A 17294-nucleotide genomic window follows, 5' to 3' on the forward strand; every position below is an offset into this window, starting at 1 on the left:
GTAGCTTGACTTGGTCAGACAATGAAACAAAGATCACAGAACAGTCACGTAACAGAACTGAAAGCAGAAGTCCTCATGATCGTGAAGTTTTGGTGGCTGCCAATAAACTTGAGGATAAATGAGTAAGAGAGGCAAAAACAATGGGAGTTAGACAGTTGGAAAGAATTTGACGTTTATTCTGAGATAACACATAAGGGTCAACCAGCTTTGTCGCATTGATGGGTTTGTACTGAGAAAGTCCTTGCAGATGGGACGTATAAAACTAAAGCGAGATTGGTACCTAGGGGCTTTGAAGAGAAACTGGATGATCCAGATGTTCGAGTGGATTCTCCCACTGCTGGAAAGGTAACCTTAAAAATCTTTTTAGCTCTTTTAGCAACATATTCCTGGGAGTGTTACTCCCGTCCCAGTGAATTGGACTCGGTCATCACAGAATGGTGATCATATAGCTAAAGAAGAGACAGAGCAATTATGAAGCTTGATTGGTCAGTTGAACTGGTTGTGCACTCAAACTAGACCAGATGCTAGTTTTGATTCCAAGACATTCCATTAAGAAATAAGAACTCCACAGGAAAAGTGATCCACCCGTGCCTAACTAAGGAAGTTAAGGATAGTATTAGATTAAGAGAAGAGGCCTATAATGTTGCCAAGAAGAGTAATAAGCCTGAGGATTGGGAGAGTTTTAGAAACCAACAAAGGACGACCAAAAAATTGACAAAAAGGGAGAAAATAACATATGAAAGTAAACTAGCAAGAAATATAAAAAAGGATTGTAAGAGCTTCTACAAGTATGTAAAAAGGAAGAGAGTAACAAAAGTAAACGTTGGTCCCTTAAAGATTGAGACAGGAGAAATTATAATGGGGAATAAGGAAATGGCAGAGACGTCAAACAAATATTTTGTATCTGTCTTCACAGTAGAAGACACAAAAAACATACCAGAAATAGTGGGGAACCAAGGAGTTAATGAGAGTGAGGAACTTAAAACAGTTAATATCACTAGAGAAAAAGTACTAGAGAAACTAATGGGACTAAAAGCCAATAAATCCCCTGGACCTGATGGCCTACATCTGAGGTGGCTGCAGAGATAGTGGATGCATTGGTTATCATCTTCCAAAATTCCCTAGATTCTGGTCCCAGTGGACGGGAAGGTAGCTATTCAAGAAAGAAGGGAGAGAGAAAACTGGGAACTCCAGGCCAGTAAGCCTGACATCGGTCGTCAGGAAAATGCCAGAATCCATTATTAATGAAGTGGTAACAGGGCACTTAGAAAATCAGAATATGATTAGGCAGAGTCAACATGGTTTTATGAAAGAGAAATCCTGTTTGACAAATTTATTTTTGAGGATGTAACTAGCAGGGTAGATAAAGGGGAACCAGTGGATGTAGTATATTTGAATTTTCAAAAGGCATTCGATAAGGTGCCACATAAAAGGATGTTACACAAGGTAAGGGATCATGGGATTGGGGGTAATATATTAGCATGGATAGAGGATTGGTTAATGGACAGAAAACGGAGAGTAGGGATAAACGGGTCATTCTCAGGTTGTCAGGCTGTAACTAGTGGGGTACTGCAAGGATCGGTGCTTGGGCCTCAGCTATTTATTAATGACTTAGATGAAGGGACCGAGTGTAATGTATCCAAGTTTGCTGATGATACAAAGCTAGGTGGGAAAGCAAGCTGTGAGGAGGACACAAGGAGTCTGCAAAGGGATATAGACAGGTTAAGTGAGTGGGCAAGAAGGTGGCAGATGGAGTATAATGTGGGGAAATGTGAGGTTATTCACTTTGGTGGGAAGAATAGAAAAACAGAATATTTTTTAAATGGTGAGAAACTATTAAATGTTCAGAGAGATTTAGGTGTCCTCGTACAAGAAACACAAAAAGTTAATATGCAGGTGCAGCAAGCAATTAGGAAAGCAAATGGCATGTGGGCCTTTATTGTAAGGGAGTTAGAGTAGAAGAGTAAGGAAGTATTGCTACAATTGTACAGGGCTTTGGTGAGGCCTGACCTGCGTACAGTTTTGGTCTCCTTCCCTAAAGAAGGATATACTTGCCTTGGAGGCGGTTCAACGAAGGTTCACTAGATTGATTCCTGGGATGAGAGGGTTGTCCTGTGAGGAGAGATTGAGTAGAATGGGCCTATATTCTCTGGAGTTTAGAAGAATGAGAGGTAATCTCATTGAAACATGTAAGGGGCTTGACAGGGTAGATGCTGAGAGGCTGTTTCCCCTGGCTGGAGAGTCCAGGACTAGGGGGCATAGTCTCAGGATAAGGGGTCGGCCATTTAAGACTGAGATGAGGAGGAATTTCTTCACTCAGAGGGTTGTGAATCTTTGGAATTCTCCACCCCAGAGGGCTGTGGATGCTCAGTCGTTGAGTATATTCAAGACTGAGATGATAGATTTTTCGGACTCTGGGGGAATCAAGGGATATGGGGATTGGGCAGGAAAGTGGAGTTGAGGTTGAAGATCAGCCATGATCTGATTGAATGGCGGAGCAGGCTCGAGGGGCCGAATGGCCTACTCCTGCTCCTGTTCCTTATGTTCTTATGTTGATGTGTTGGTGTTAAGTGCTTCAACGATACACCCCGTAGTAGAGAATGTTTTAAGGGCAAATAAAACATTACAAAAATTAAATATAGATAAATGCGTACTTAAATTCTCATCCTTAGGTGACCCAAAGAAAATAAAGCTAATTATCTTTAGCGATGATTCACATGCTAATCTTCCTGATGGGTTTTCTAGTGCGGCTGGTTTAATCGTGTTTCTTATGGGTGAGAATGGGAAATGTCATCCTTTAGTTTGGGAAGCTAAGAAAATAAACAGGGTTGTTAAGATACTCTGCCTGCTGAAACCCCGGCCCTTGTCGATGCAGTGGATATGGGATTCGATTTGGCAAATATTTTGAGTGACGTCCTGTACAATGGGAGTACTGAAGATAGTAAACCCACTGAATGTTATGTAGACAATCGTTCACTGTGGGTTAATGTACACGCTGCGAGAAATGTGAGTGAGAGAAGATTACGGATTGACCTCACTGCTTGAAACAAATGCTGGAGAGAAAGGAAATCTCGACAATTAAATGTCTGGATTCAAACCATCAGATGTCGGATTGTTTTACTGAAAGAAATACATGTACGAAGGAATTATTAGGGGTCGTGGGGAAGGGTCACCTCACAATGTAATGCTGAGAATAGTATAAATTGTACAGAGTAAGAAAGTTCTTGATTTTTAAAAATTTTTGTTTGTTTTGTATATCAAGTTTAAAGAGAGAGAATCTGTTAATTGTATCCGTGTGATTTACATCAATTAGTGTTAATTGTATAAAAGGGAATCCTAAAGTCTTCTACAGGCATGTAAACAGTAAACGGGTAGTAAGAGGAGGGGTGGGGCCAATTAGGGACCATGAAGGAGATCTACTCATGGAGACAGAGGGGATGGTCGAGATACTAAGTTAGAACTTTGCATCTGCCTTTTCCAAGGATGAAGATGCTGCCAGAGTCTCAGTAAAGGAAGATGTAGTTGAGATACTGGATGGGCTAAAAATTGATAAAGAAGAGGTACTTGAAAGGCTAGCTGTAATTAAAGTAGATAAGTCACCCGGTCCGGATGGGATGTATCCTAGGTTGCTGAGGGAAGTAAGGATGGAAATTGCGGAGGTACTGGCCATAATCTTCCAAACATCCGTAGATACAGGGGTGGTGCCAGAGGACTGGAGAATTGCAAATGTTACACCCTTGTTCAAAAAAGGGTGTGAGGATAAACCCAGCAACCACAGGCCAGTCAGTTTAACCTCAGTGGTGGGGAATCTTTTGGAAACGATAATCCGGGACAGAATTAACAGCCACTTGGACAAGTGTGGATTGATTAGGGAAAGCCAGCACGGATTTGCTAAAGGCAAATCATGTTTAAATAATCTGATAGCGTTTTTTGATGAGGTAACAGTGAGGGTAGTTGAGGGCAATGCAGTTGATGTGGTGTATATGGACTGTTAAAAGGCATTTGATAAAGTGTCGCACGGTAGGCTTATCATCAAGATTGCGGCCCATGGAATAAAGGGGGCAGTAGCAACATGGATACAGAATTGGCTGAGGGACAGGAAACAGAGAGTAGTGGTGAATGATTGTTTTTTGGACTGGAGGGAGGTGTACAGTGGTGTTCCCCAGGGGTCAGTGCTGGGACCACTGCTTTTCTTGATATATATTAATGACTTGGACTTGGGTGTACAGGGCAGAATTTCAAAATTGGCAGATGACACAAAACTAGGAAGGGTCGTGAACAGTGAGGAGGATAGTGATAGACTTCAAGAGGATATAGACAGGCTGGTGGCATGGGCGGACACGTGACAGATGAAATTTAATGCAGAAAAATGCGAAGTGATACATTTTGATAGGAAGAACGAGGAGAGGCAATATAAACTACAGGGCACAATTCTAAATGGGGTACAGGAACAGAGAGATCTGGGGGTATATGTGCACAAATCGTTGAAGTTTCCAGGGCAGGTTGAGAAAGTGGTCAAAAAAGCATACGGGATCCTGGGCTTTATAAATAGAGGCATAGAGTACAAAAGTATGGAAGTCATACTTTTATAAAACACTGGTTCGGCCGCAGCTGGAGCATTGTCTCCAGTTCTGGGCACCGCACTTTAGGAAAGATGTGAAGGCCTTAGAGAGGGTGCAGAAGAGATTTACTAGAATGATTCCAGGGATGAGAGACTTTAGTTACATGGATAGACTGGAGAAGCTGGGGTTGTTCTCCCTGGAACAGAGACGGTTGCGAGGAGATTTGATCGAGGTGTTCAAAATCATGAAGGGTCTAGACAGAGTAGATAGAGAGAAACTGTTCCCATTGGCAGAAGGGTCAAGGACCAGAGGACATAGATTTAAGGTGACTGACAAAAGAACCAAAGGTGATATGAGGAAAAACTTTTTTACACAGCGAGTGGTTAGGATCTGGAATGCACTGCCCGAGGGGGTGGTGGAGACAGATTCAATCATGGCCTTCAAAAGGGAACTGGATAAGTTCTTGAAAGGAAAAATTTTCCGGACTACAGGAATAGTGTGGGGGAGTGGAACTAGCTGGATTGCTCTTGTATAGAGCCGGCACGGACTCAATGGGCCAAATGGCCTCCTTCCGTGCTGTAACCTTTCTATGATTCGATGTATTCAGGTGGTCCGTATCAATTGAGAACTCTCTTGTATCCATTTCTAAGAGAACTGATCTAGGGTGTGGTGTGTGTAATGTGAATCTCTGTGAATAAAGGCATGGAAGCAACTGAAGACCAGGCTCTAGTGTTCGATCCTTCACCACCTGGCTATCCAATTTATTACGCACTGCCCCTGTTGTAATCCAGTTTTACTATTAATAACTACACTCCCCGTGTTGTGAACCAGTTTTTTTTTATTCGTTCATGGGATGTGGGCGTTGCTGGCGAGGCCGGCATTTATTGCCCATCCCTAATTGCCCTCGAGAAGGTGGTGGTGAGCCGCCGCCTTGAACCGCTGCAGTCCATGTGGTGAAGGTTCTCCCACAGTGCTGTTAGGAAGGGAGTTCCAGGATTTTGACCCAGCGACGATGAAGGAACGGCAATATATATCAAAGTCGGGATGGTGTGTGACTTGGAGGGGAACGTGCAGGTGGTGTTGTTCCCATGTGCCTGCTGCCCTTGTCCTTCTAGGTGGTAGAGGTCGCGGGTTTGGGAGGTGCTGTCGAAGAAGCCTTGGCGAGTTGCTGCAGTGCATCCTGTGGATGGTTCACACTGCAGCCACTGTGCGCCGGTGGTGAAGGGAGTGAATGTTTAGGGTGGTGGATGGGGTGCCAATCATGCGGGCTGCTTTGTCCTGGATGGTGTTGTGAACCAGTTTTACTATTAATAACTTCACTGCCCATCTTGGATCTGGTTTGTGTTCGTCACATTCCAAGTGTCGCACTCTAGTGCAGATCGTTCAAAAAATCTTTTAAAATAAAGTAACGCCTGTCATTTCCTCAAATCCTTCCCATGATCTTTCGAAGCAGTTTGCTGATCTCGAATTCACTGCTGGAATTTACGAGCAGCTGCCTTTATATGGGCGTCAGTAGGAGTGCTTGAGCAGGTGGCCTTAAGGGGAGACCCCGGATTAAACAACACCCCAGATTCCAGTCTTTCCACCCGCATCGCAACGGGCGGTCTATCTCTATTGAGGAGAAGTAGTGTGCGTCAGCTTGGCTCAGCAGGTAGCTCTCTGACCCCGGTATTTACAGGGAGGTGGGGTGGGAGCGGGGGCTCGTGTCAGCAGCAGGAAAACACGGAAATACCGGAAAGGAGGAGGACCAGCCGAATATAAAAGCGGGGAAGTGATCGCACGGGGTCAGTGGGCGGGGGGGAGCGGTGAAGATATCACGACGGGGTTGGGGGGAGAGATCGCGGGGGGTCGGTAAGGAGGGATCGCGGAGGGGTCGGGGGCAGGGATCGCGGAGGGGTCGGGGGACAGGGATCGCGGAGGGGTCGGGGGACAGGGATCGCGGAGGGGTCGGGGGACAGGGATCGCGGAGGGGTCGGGGGGCAGGGATCGCGGAGGGGTCGGGGGACAGGGATCGCGGAGGGGTCGGGGGACAGGGATCGCGGAGGGGTCGGGGGACAGGGATCGCGACGGGGTTGGGGGAAGAGATCGCGGGGGGGTCGGGGGGCAGGGATCGCGGAGGGGTCGGGGACAGGGATCGCGGGGGTGGCGGGGGGCAGGGATCGCGGAGGGGTCGGGGGGCAGGGATCGCGGAGGGGTCGGGGGGCAGGGATCGCGGAGGGTCGGGGGCAGGGATCGCGGGGGGGTCGGGGGGGCAGGGATCGCGGGGGGTCGGGGGGAGGGTTGTTGGGAGGGAGAGATCGGGGAGGGGGCAGGGAGTCTGCGCGGGGGGTTGGAGAGATCGCGGGAGGGGGAGAGAGACCACGGTGGGGGGTGAGATCGTAAGGGGGAGGGGAGAGATCACGAGGGGGAGGGGAGAGAGATTGGAGCTGGGCGGGGGGAGAGACCGGGGTGGGGTGTTGGTGAGCGGGGGGTTTTGGTCTGGAGATTGGGGCAGATTAGCTTGCTGGGTCGGGGGGCAGCACTCCTGCCCCGCCTGGCCCACAAGCAGTGCTGGAAAAGCATTTACCTGTTGGATCCGGCAGCCCCCGTTTCCCGAGCCCGGAGAAACACGGCCCGCAGCCGCTAAATGTAAACGGCTCCCAAAATCTGAGGAACGGATCCTCATTTAATTATTATAAACCGATCAGCCCCCCTCAGAGCGGATTAGTCGGATGCCCCCAAACCCGCCCCGTGCGGTAAAACCAGAACCTGGTTGGGGTCGAGTTTCATATTTGGAAGAATTTAACCCTCCCCACCTCACCTTCCCACCCGTCGTGGGTTAAAATTACGCCCAGAGCTGAGGGTTGTGGGTTCGATTCCGACTCCAGGACCTGGAGGTGTAATTTCGGCCGTCACTCCCGTGCGGGACTGAGGAGAGTGCTGCGTTGCCGGTGGTTCGTCATTCACGTCTTTGGAGTTGCTGTCTGCCTGTTGCGGTGGTTCGGGGAGCGTTTTGCCTGCTGTAACTCGAAGATCGGCCACGGGACGGGACGTAGGGACAGGAGTAGGCCATTCGGCCCCTCGAGCCTTTTCCGTCGGGAGGGGGGATCGGGGTGGTGCGGGGATTGCAGGGGTGGTGGGGGGGGGTGGGGGAAGGCCCCGAGGAGACAATTTATGGCCGTTTTCTTTCCCTGGGGTGCACCTAAGCTGTCCTGTGCCTTTCAGGCCCCCAGCAGTTGCCCACAGAGGAAAACCTGCCCTCATAATTCGAATACCGTTTGAGACGGAACAGACTGCACCGTGCAATATTGTACCTGGGTGATGCAAATTTCCATTACACACCGCGGAGCTTCGATCTTTATTAAAATTCATTCTCGGGATGTGGGCGTCGCCGACAAGGCCGGCATTTGTTGCCCATCCCGAGGCATCCTGAGAAGGTGGTGGTGGGCCTTCTTGTTGAACCACTGGTTGTGGTTTTGATCCAACTGAGTAGCTTGCTAGGCCACGTCAAAGAAAGAAAGAAAGAACTACTTGCATTTCTATAGCGTCTTTCACGACCTCAGGACGTCCCAAAGCGCTTTACAGCCAGTGAAGTACTTTTGAAGTGTAGTCACTGTTGTAATGTAGGAAACACGTTCCAAATCATAATATCATAGTAGGTACAGCACAGAAGGAGGCCATTCGGCCCATTGTGCCTGTGCCGGCTCTTTGAAAGAGCTGTCCAATTAGTCTCTTTCCCCACAGCCCTTTACATTTTTTTCCCTTCAAGTATTTATCCAATTCCCTTTTGAAAGTTACTATTGAATCTGCTTCCACCGCCCTTTCAGGCAGCGCATTCCAGATCATCACAACTCGCTGCGTAAAAATATGTTTCCTCATGTCGCCTCTGGTTCTTTTGTCGATCACCTTAAATCTGTATCGTTTGCATTTCTATAGCGCCTTTCATGACCTCAGGACGTCCCAAAGCTCTTTACAGCCAATGAAGTACTTTTGAAGTGTAGTCACTGTTGTAATGTAGGAAACGCAGCAGCCAATTTGTGCGCAGCAAGGTCCCACAAACAGCGATGTGATAATGACCAGATAATCTGTGTTTGTTTTTAGTGGTACAAAAGCGAAATACTGCGGATGTTGGAAATGTGAAATAAGGACGGAAGATGCTGTCAATACTCAACAGGTCAGGCGGCATCTGTGGAGAGAGAGAGAGAGTTTTGACAAAAGGTCATTGACCTGAAATGTTTACTCTGTTTCTTTCTCCACAGATACAGCCTGACCTGATGAGTATTTATAGCAATTTCCTGTTTTTTTAGTGATGTGAGTTGAGGGATCAATATTGCCCAGGACACCAGGGAGATCTCCCCAGAGCTCTTTTTTGAATAATGGCCGTGGGACATTTTACACCCAACTAAAAGGGCAGATGGGGCCTTGGTTTAACGTTTTCACAAGTTATATACAGAGTAAAGCTCCCTCTACACTGTCCCATCAAACACTCCCAGGGCAGGTACAGCACGGGTTAGATACAGAGTAAAGCTCCCTCTACACTGTCCCATCAAACACTCCCAGGACAGATACAGCATGGGTTAGATACAGAGTAAAGCTCCCTCTACACTCTCCCATCAAACACTCCCAGGACAGGTACAGCACAGGTTAGATACAGTGTGAAGCTCCCTCTACACTGTCCCATCAAACACTCCCAGGGCAGGTACAGCACGGGTTATATACAGAGTAAAGCTCCCTCTACACTGTCCCATCAAACACTCCCAGGGCAGGTACAGCACGGGTTATATACAGAGTAAAGCTCTGAAATTGTTGAGGTTGAACCAGACTCCTGTGGTTTATAATCATCTTTGTGTTTCTTGTAGCATCCCACAGACAGGGGAATTTCGGCAGCGCTACACTGGGAGTGTCAGAGTAGATTCTGTGCTTAAATTTCTGGAGTGGGATTTGAACCTATGACCTGCTGATATCAGAGGCAGGAGAGCTACCCACTGAGCCAAGGCTGACAACTGAGGCACAGCTGAGACTATGAGAGTGTCATGGCAACGAACGGAAGGGGCCAGGTGGGATAATGGAGGATGTGGGGTCAGGCCGTTAATTTATAAATACAGATACAGGGGGCCAAACACTGTGGAATATGATTTAGGTGCAACAATACCAAGGAGGTTAATTTTCTTAATTGTACGCAGATGAAATCATTAAAACCGAGATATTCCACAGCTGTACCTGCCCTGGGAGTGTTTGATGGGACAGTGTAGAGGGAGCTTTACTCTGTATCTAACCCGTGCTGTACCTGCCCTGGGAGTGTTTGATGGGACAGTGTAGAGGGAGCTTTACTCTGTATCTAACCCATGCTGTACCTGCCCTGGGAGTGTTTGATGGGACAGTGTAGAGAGAGCTTTACTCTGTATCTAACCCGGGCTGTACCTGTCCTGGGAGTGTTTGATGGGACAATGTAGAGGGAGCTTTACTCTGTATCTAACCCGTGCTGTACCAGCCCTGGGAGTGTTTGATGGGACAGTGTAGAGGGAGCTTTACTCTGTATCTAACCCGTGCTTTACCTGCCCTGGGAGTGTTGGACGGGACAGTGTAGAGGGAGCTTTACTGTGTATATAACCCGTGCTGTACCTGCCCTGGGAGTGTTTGATGGGACAGTGTAGGGGGAGCTTTACTCTGTATCTAACCCGTGATGTACCTGCCCTGGGAGTGTTTGATGGGACAGTGTAGAGGGAGCTTTACACTGTATCTAACCTGTGCTGTACCTGTCCTGGGAGTGTTTGATGGGACAGTGTAGAGGGAGCTTTACTCTGTATCTAACCCATGCTGTATCTGTCCTGGGAGTGTTTGATGGGACAGTGTAGAGGGAGGTTTACTCTGTATCTAACCCGTGCTGTACCTGCCCTGGGAGTGTTTGATGGGACAGTGTAGAGGGAGCTTTACTCTGTATCTAACCCATGCTGTACCTGCCCTGGGAGTGTTTGATGGGACAGTGTAGAGGGAGCTTTACTCTGTATATAACTTGTGAAAAAAATTATACTGCTCCCCCAATTTCATATCCAGTGGATGAGGCCATGAGCTGAAGGGATACCATGAATAATTTGGTATTAAACCCACAATTTGGAACTGCTGATATGAATTGAGGAGCTTGAGTGATGGGTGGAAAAATAACATAAATCCTACAGTAAAGATTGTGTATTCTTGATGGGACACTTTGGCCAATTGGACCATTGTCCTACTTGATTTACCTCATCTCCTCTCCTTCCCTTTGCATCCTTGGTGATGTCCTGCACTGTTGGCCTCACTGCTCGTCCTGGGTTCCTCGATTTACGAACATTATAATTTTAATTAGTACGATTTGTTGAGGAGAGATGAGGAGACATTTTTTTGTGCAGCGAGTTGTGATGATCTGGAATGCGCTGCCTGAAAGGGCGGTGGAAGCAGATTCAATAATAACTTTCAAAAGGGAATTGGATAAGTACTTGAAAAGGAAAATTTGCAGGGGAATGGGAAAAGAGCAGGGGGGAGTGGGACGAATTGGACAGCTCTCTCAAAGAGCGGGCACAGGCACGATGGGCCGAATGGCCTCCTCCTGTGTTGTATCACTCTATGATGCCATGATTTTAAGAAGTTTCTCACCTCTCTTTCCCTCTCCAAAATGCTTCCTTGCTGCAGAGCAAGACCGAGGATGTGGAGACCGAAGGATGGGAGTACGCGTCTCTCTTCGGTTGGAAGTTCCACCTGAAGCAGCGGAAGACGGATATGTTCCGTCGGCGGCGTTGGAGACGTCGCATGGAGCCTCTGGAGAAGGCCGGACCGGCTGCTGTCTTCGCCCTGGAAGGTGCATTGGTGAGTAAACTACAGCTCATCCCAAAACTCTGCTGCCCCGTATCCTAACTCGCACCAAGTCCCGTTCTCCCATCACCCCACTGTGCTCGCTGACCGACATTGGCTCCTGGTCCAGGAACACCTCGATTTAAAAATTCTCATCCTTGTTTTCAAATCCCTCCATGGCCCTCGCCCCCTCCCTATCTCCGTGACCTCCTCCAGCCCAACAACCCTCCAAGATCTCTGCGTTCCTCCAATTCTGGCCTCTTGCGCATCCCCGATTTTAATCGCTCCACCATTGGCGGCCGTGCCTTCAGCTGCCTGGACCCTAAGCTCTGGAATTCCCTCCCTAAACCTCTCCACCTCTCTCTCCTCCTTTAAGATGCTCCTTAAAACCTACCTCTTTGACCAAGCTCTTGGTCACCTGTCCTAATATCTCGTTGTGTGGCTTAGTGTTAATTTTCATTTGATTGCGCTCCTGTGAAGCGCCTTGGGATGTTTTACTACGTTAAAGGCGCTATATAAATGCAAGTTGTTGTTCAGGTTGACCGATGAATCCACGGTCCGGTTTACTTTGAATGCCTGAATATCCATCGCTCCCCGATCTCGTTAGTGTATGTTTTTTGGCGCTAACATCTTGTGTGCTGTCAACTGATGCTCGATTTTCTCCCCAGAGGTTTCATGGTGATCACCATGGCAATTGGCCTTGGCAACACCTCAAATCTTGAAGACACCACTGAGTGCTGTTTGGGGCCTTCTCCTTCCGGCTTCAGACCTTGCCCGATGTCAGGGTTGTGGGGAGCTCTCCAGAACCTGTCGTGGCAAAGTTGAAGTTACAACCAGAATAAAATGACAGACTCAATGCCATACAGCACTGGCCAGAGTTGGCTCATTTGGTAGCTCTTTTGCCTCTGAGTTATAAAGGTCGTGGGTTCAAGTCCCACTCCAGGGACCAAAACACAAAATTCTAGGCTGACACTCCCAGCGCAGTACGGAGGGAGTGCTGCACTGTCAGGAGGTGCCGCCTTTCAGGTGAGACGTTAAACCGAGGCCCTGCTTGCCCTCTCGGGTGGATGTAAAGGATCCTACGGCACGATTCAAAGAAGAGCAGGTGAGTTTTCCCCATTGTCCTGGGACAAATATTTATCCCTCAATCAATACCTTAAAACGGGTGATCTGACCGTTGACCTCATTGCTGTTTGTGCGAAATTTGGCTGCCACGTTTCCTACATTACAACAATGACTACACTTCAAAAGTACTTAATTGGCTGTAAAGTGCTTTGGATCGTCCTGAGGTGCCATGTAAATGATTGTCTTTCTTTCTTTACTTGGAGAGGCTGCTGGTCTCTGAATTAGGGCAGGGGTCTTCAGGACACGAGAATGGTTACTTATAAAAATACAAGCACTATTGATATTTACAGCACAAAAAACACAAAAACTAATCCCACTGCCCCATTCTCTCTCCAAAGCCCTGAATCAATCCCAAACTAATCCCACTGTTTCACCTTCTCTCCATAGCCCTGTATCAATCCCAAACTAATCCCACTGCCCCACTCTCTCCCCATAGCCCTGTATTAATCCTAAACTAATCCCACTGCCCCACTCTCTCCCCATAGCCCTGTATTAATCCTAAACTAATCCCACTGCCCCACTCTCTCCCCATAGCCCTGTATTAATCCTAAACTAATCCCACTGCCCCACTCTCTCCCCATAGCCCTGTATTAATCCTAAACTAATCCCACTGCCCCACTCTCTCCCCATAGCCCTGTATTAATCCTAAACTAATCCCACTGCCCCACTCTCTCCCCATAGTCCTGTATCAATCCCAAACTAATCCCACTGTCCCACTCTCTCCCCATAGCCCTGTATCAATCCCAAACTAATCCCACTGCCCCACTCTCTCCCCATAGTCCTGTATCAATCCCAAACTAATCCCACTGCCCCACTCTCTCCCCATAGCCCTGTATCAATCCCAAACTAATCCCACTGCCCCACTCTCTCCATATCCCTGTATCAATCCCAAACTAATCCCACTGCCCCGCTCTCTCTCCCCATTGCCCTGTATCAATCCCAAACTAATCCCACTGCCCCACTCTCTCCATATCCCTGTATCAATCCCAAACTATTCCCACTGCCCCACTCTCTCCCCATATCCCTGTATCAATCCCAAACTATTCCCACTGCCCCGCTCTCTCCCCATTGCCCTGTATCAATCCCAAACTATTCCCACTGCCCCGCTCTCTCCCCATATCCCTGTATCAATCCCAAACTATTCCCACTGCCCCGCTCTCTCCCCATAGCCCTGTATCAATCCCAAACTAATCACACTGCCCCACTCTCTCCCCATAGCCCTGTATCAATCCCAAACTAATCCCACTGCCCCACTCTCTCCCCATAGCCCTGTATCAATCCCAAACTAATCCCACTGCCCCACTCTCTCCCCATAGCCCTGTATCAATCCCAAACTAATCCCACTGCCCCACTCTCTCCCCATAGCCCTGTATCAATCCCAAACTAATCCCACTGCCCCACTCTCTCCCCATAGCCCTGTATCAATCCCAAACTAATCCCACTGCCCCACTCTCTCCCCATAGCCCTGTATCAATCCCAAACTAATCCCACTGCCCCACTCTCTCCCCATAGCCCTGTATCAATCCCAAACTAATCCCACTGCCCCACTCTCTCCCCATAGCCCTGTATCAATCCCAAACTAATCCCACTGCCCCACTCTCTCCCCATAGCCCTGTATCAATCCCAAACTAATCCCACTGCCCCACTCTCTCCCCATAGCCCTGTATCAATCCAAAACTAATCCCACTGCCCCACTCTCTCCCCATAGCCCTGTATCAATCCCAAACTAATCCCACTGCCCCACTCTCTCCCCATAGCCCTGTATCTTCCTCTGCTTCAAATATCGATTCAATTTTCCTTTAAGTGATGCCGTGGTCTGGGCCTCAAACACTCCCTGTGGCAGAAATAATAATTCTACGATTCTGTTCTCCACATATAAGCCACCCTGGCGAGAACCCTTTGCCCTCTTCCCCTCAGCCCTTACAGAAGGAATCCAATGCAGAGGTGAGGTCCTGTGTTCAGCAGAAACATTCTAAATGGTTTTAATTTAGTTTACAAAAGTATAATATTTGTCTTGAACTGCTGCCAGCTCCTATGAGTAGCTGGGCTTATACTGACTACATAGAACATGTTATGAGGTGATTTGGAAATGGCAGCTCCCAGGCACAGACGTGGATGAAAGAAATAAGAGACTGATGTGTTCACCCAACTGCAGGCCCACAATTTCTTCCTGTCTCCGCACATCCTGAGTTGTGGAAAGTTCAATTTTCCGACTGTTAAACGGTTTCCTTCTCTCTCTCCCTCTCTCTCAAATAAAGTCTTCCTCACCCTCAGACCTCTCTACAAAATTAGTGTGTGTGACCCGTCTTAAAGGGGCACCAGCCGGGGGAGTTTGGGGGTCAGGCCGAGTTTCTGGAGGGGGAAGAAAAAAAGGAAGCTTTGCGTATTTTGCAAGCATCTTTGCGCTTCGCCGGGTCGATTTTATTTATCTTCCTCTCTCATGCTTACTCCAGGGGGTTTTCTCCCCGGCCCTGCTTCTGCCGAGGATGCTGACTCTCACTGGGGTACAGCTCCGAGAGGGGGTGGGGGTTCCTCCATTGGCCCAGCCAGCCAGTGGGGGGGGGTTCAATTTTTAACTCTTCGGATCAGGCAGCAAGGAGGCCGCAGACGCTTTGAAAGGCCCCGACGGGGTGCCTTGGTTTCAGCGGAGAGCTGACCGGCCGCAAATGGGCGTCCAGTCACGCCCGGCCGGATTTGGGACCGGCGGCGATATCGGGCAGTCCCGGTTACGGCAGTGGGGGAGGGGCAAGGCAGAGGAGTGGGGGAGGGGCTCCAGCGCCGGTGAAGCTGGGGTGCTGAGTGCCAACCTTTAGTGATGTTTGCTTGCGAGGAATGACTGGGCCACCAGTAAGAGGCATCCATTGTGTACATTGGCTCTGGTCTGAGAGCAAGGAATGCCTGTGGAAAATTATTAATTGGTGTACTGTGAGAGCGAGCCGAGATGGTTGGTGTGGGGAGCAGCCTCTCCACAACGGAAATACAGAGACTTGGGAATACAGACCACGGAAAGAAAATAAACAAGTAAACTAGAAGAGAACGTTTGATGGAAGCTGAAGAACCTCCCTGATTGAGGGCCTCGGACCAGAATTAGGAACCATTTCACACACACACGTTCACACTGGCACAAATACACACACACACACACACACACACACACACACACACACACACACACAAATGCAGACACACACAATCCTCAAATTCGATATTCTCATTTACACAATCCTCAAATCAGGGACCCTAAACACAAACAAACACCCAGTCTTCAGGTTAGACGCCACACACACACACACACTTCTCAAATCAGAGACCGTCACACAATCTCTACCTGAATTGGAGACCTTTCCGCACCTGGGAAGAAATAACGGCAAAATGGACCAATTTCAGGGGTCAATGTCCGGTGCCCTATCAGCGTTACGAACAGCGACGTATTGGAGTAGGCATCCTGTGCGGCCGCCAAGAGCAGGCGTCAGGCCCCTTTGCTATGATAATTGGGGGCCTAACACCTGTTCAGGACCCCTATGTAAATTTAGTGTACGATGAGCGGAGCAGGTGGCCGGACCTGGCCCACTCGGGACTCTTCAGAGGCCCCTCCGGCCACCAACAAAAGTGAAATACTTGTACAATTGAAATTATAAAAGCACAACCTTGCTGCAGAGCCAGGAGGAGCAGGAACCGTTGCAATCACGCCTCCCCGCCACGCCAGACTGATGTCCACTCCGACCCCCCTCCTGAGACTTTCTTCACCAGTCTAAGATGAGATTGGAGTGCATGTGCGTAAATGCACGTAGCCTGGTAAATAAGGTTGATGAGCTGCAGGCTCAAGTTGCCACATGGGACTATGATATAGTGACAATAACAGAGACCTGGCTCAAAGAAGGGGAGGATTGGGTATTTAATATTCCTGGTTACAAGGTATTCAGGAAAGATAGGGAAAGAAAGAAAGGAGGGGGGTGGCAGTATTGATCAAAGAAACTATTATAGCACTGGAAAGGGATGATGCAGTTAAGGGTCAAAGACAGAATCGATTTGGTTAGAATTAAGGAACAATAGAGGAGATATTACTCTACTGGGTGTATACTATAGACCACCAAATAGTGGGAAGGAGATAGAGGAGCAAAATACCAGGCAAATTACAGAAAAATGTAAGAACTATAGAGCAGTGATAATGGGGGACTTCAATTATCCCAATATAGACTGGGATAGTAACAGTGTAAAGGGCAAAGAGGGGGAGGAATTCCTGAAATGTGTTCAGGAGAACTTTCTGGAACAGTGTGTTTCCAGCCCAACCAGGAAGGAAACAGTGCTGGATCAAGTTCTGGGGAATGAAGTGGGGCAGGTGGAGCATGTTTCAGTGGGGGAGCATTTGGGGAACAGTGATCATAATATCATTACGTTTAGAGTAGTTATGGAAAAGGGCAAGGAACAATCCAATGTGAAAATGCTTAATTGGAGGAGGACAAATGTCAGTGAGTTAAAATGGTATCTTGCCCAGGCGGATTGAAATCAAAAATTGACAGGCGAAACAGTAAGTGAACAATGGGAGGCCTTCAAAGAGGAGATGGTTTGGGTACAGGGTAGACACATCCCTACGAGGGGGAAAGGAAGGGCATCCAAAGATAGAGCTCCCTGGATGATAAAGATATAGAGATTAAAATGAAACAGAAAAAGGAGGCTTATGATGAATGTAAGGTTCATTATACAGCAGAGAACCAGGCTGAATGCGGAAAGTACAGAGGAGATCTCCAAAAGGGAATAAGAGGGGCAGAGAGAGAGTATGAGAATAGATTAGCAGCTAACATA

General features: G+C 48.2%; 1 protein-coding gene across 5 annotated transcripts in view; it reads left to right on the forward strand.

Moving 5' to 3' along the window:
* dysf (dysferlin, limb girdle muscular dystrophy 2B (autosomal recessive)) overlaps window positions 1–17294 on the forward strand; it is a 302843-nt gene that overhangs the window by 156069 nt on the left and 129480 nt on the right. For all 5 annotated transcript variants that reach the window (XM_067979452.1, XM_067979536.1, XM_067979392.1 and 2 more), the window contains exon 29: window positions 11208–11381. In XM_067979452.1, the coding sequence (XP_067835553.1) occupies window positions 11208–11381 (174 nt within the window). The remainder of the gene's footprint in view (window positions 1–11207; window positions 11382–17294) is intronic.

Source organism: Heptranchias perlo, chromosome 1 (genome assembly GCF_035084215.1).
Source record: "Heptranchias perlo isolate sHepPer1 chromosome 1, sHepPer1.hap1, whole genome shotgun sequence".
Lineage (NCBI taxonomy): Eukaryota > Metazoa > Chordata > Chondrichthyes > Hexanchiformes > Hexanchidae > Heptranchias > Heptranchias perlo.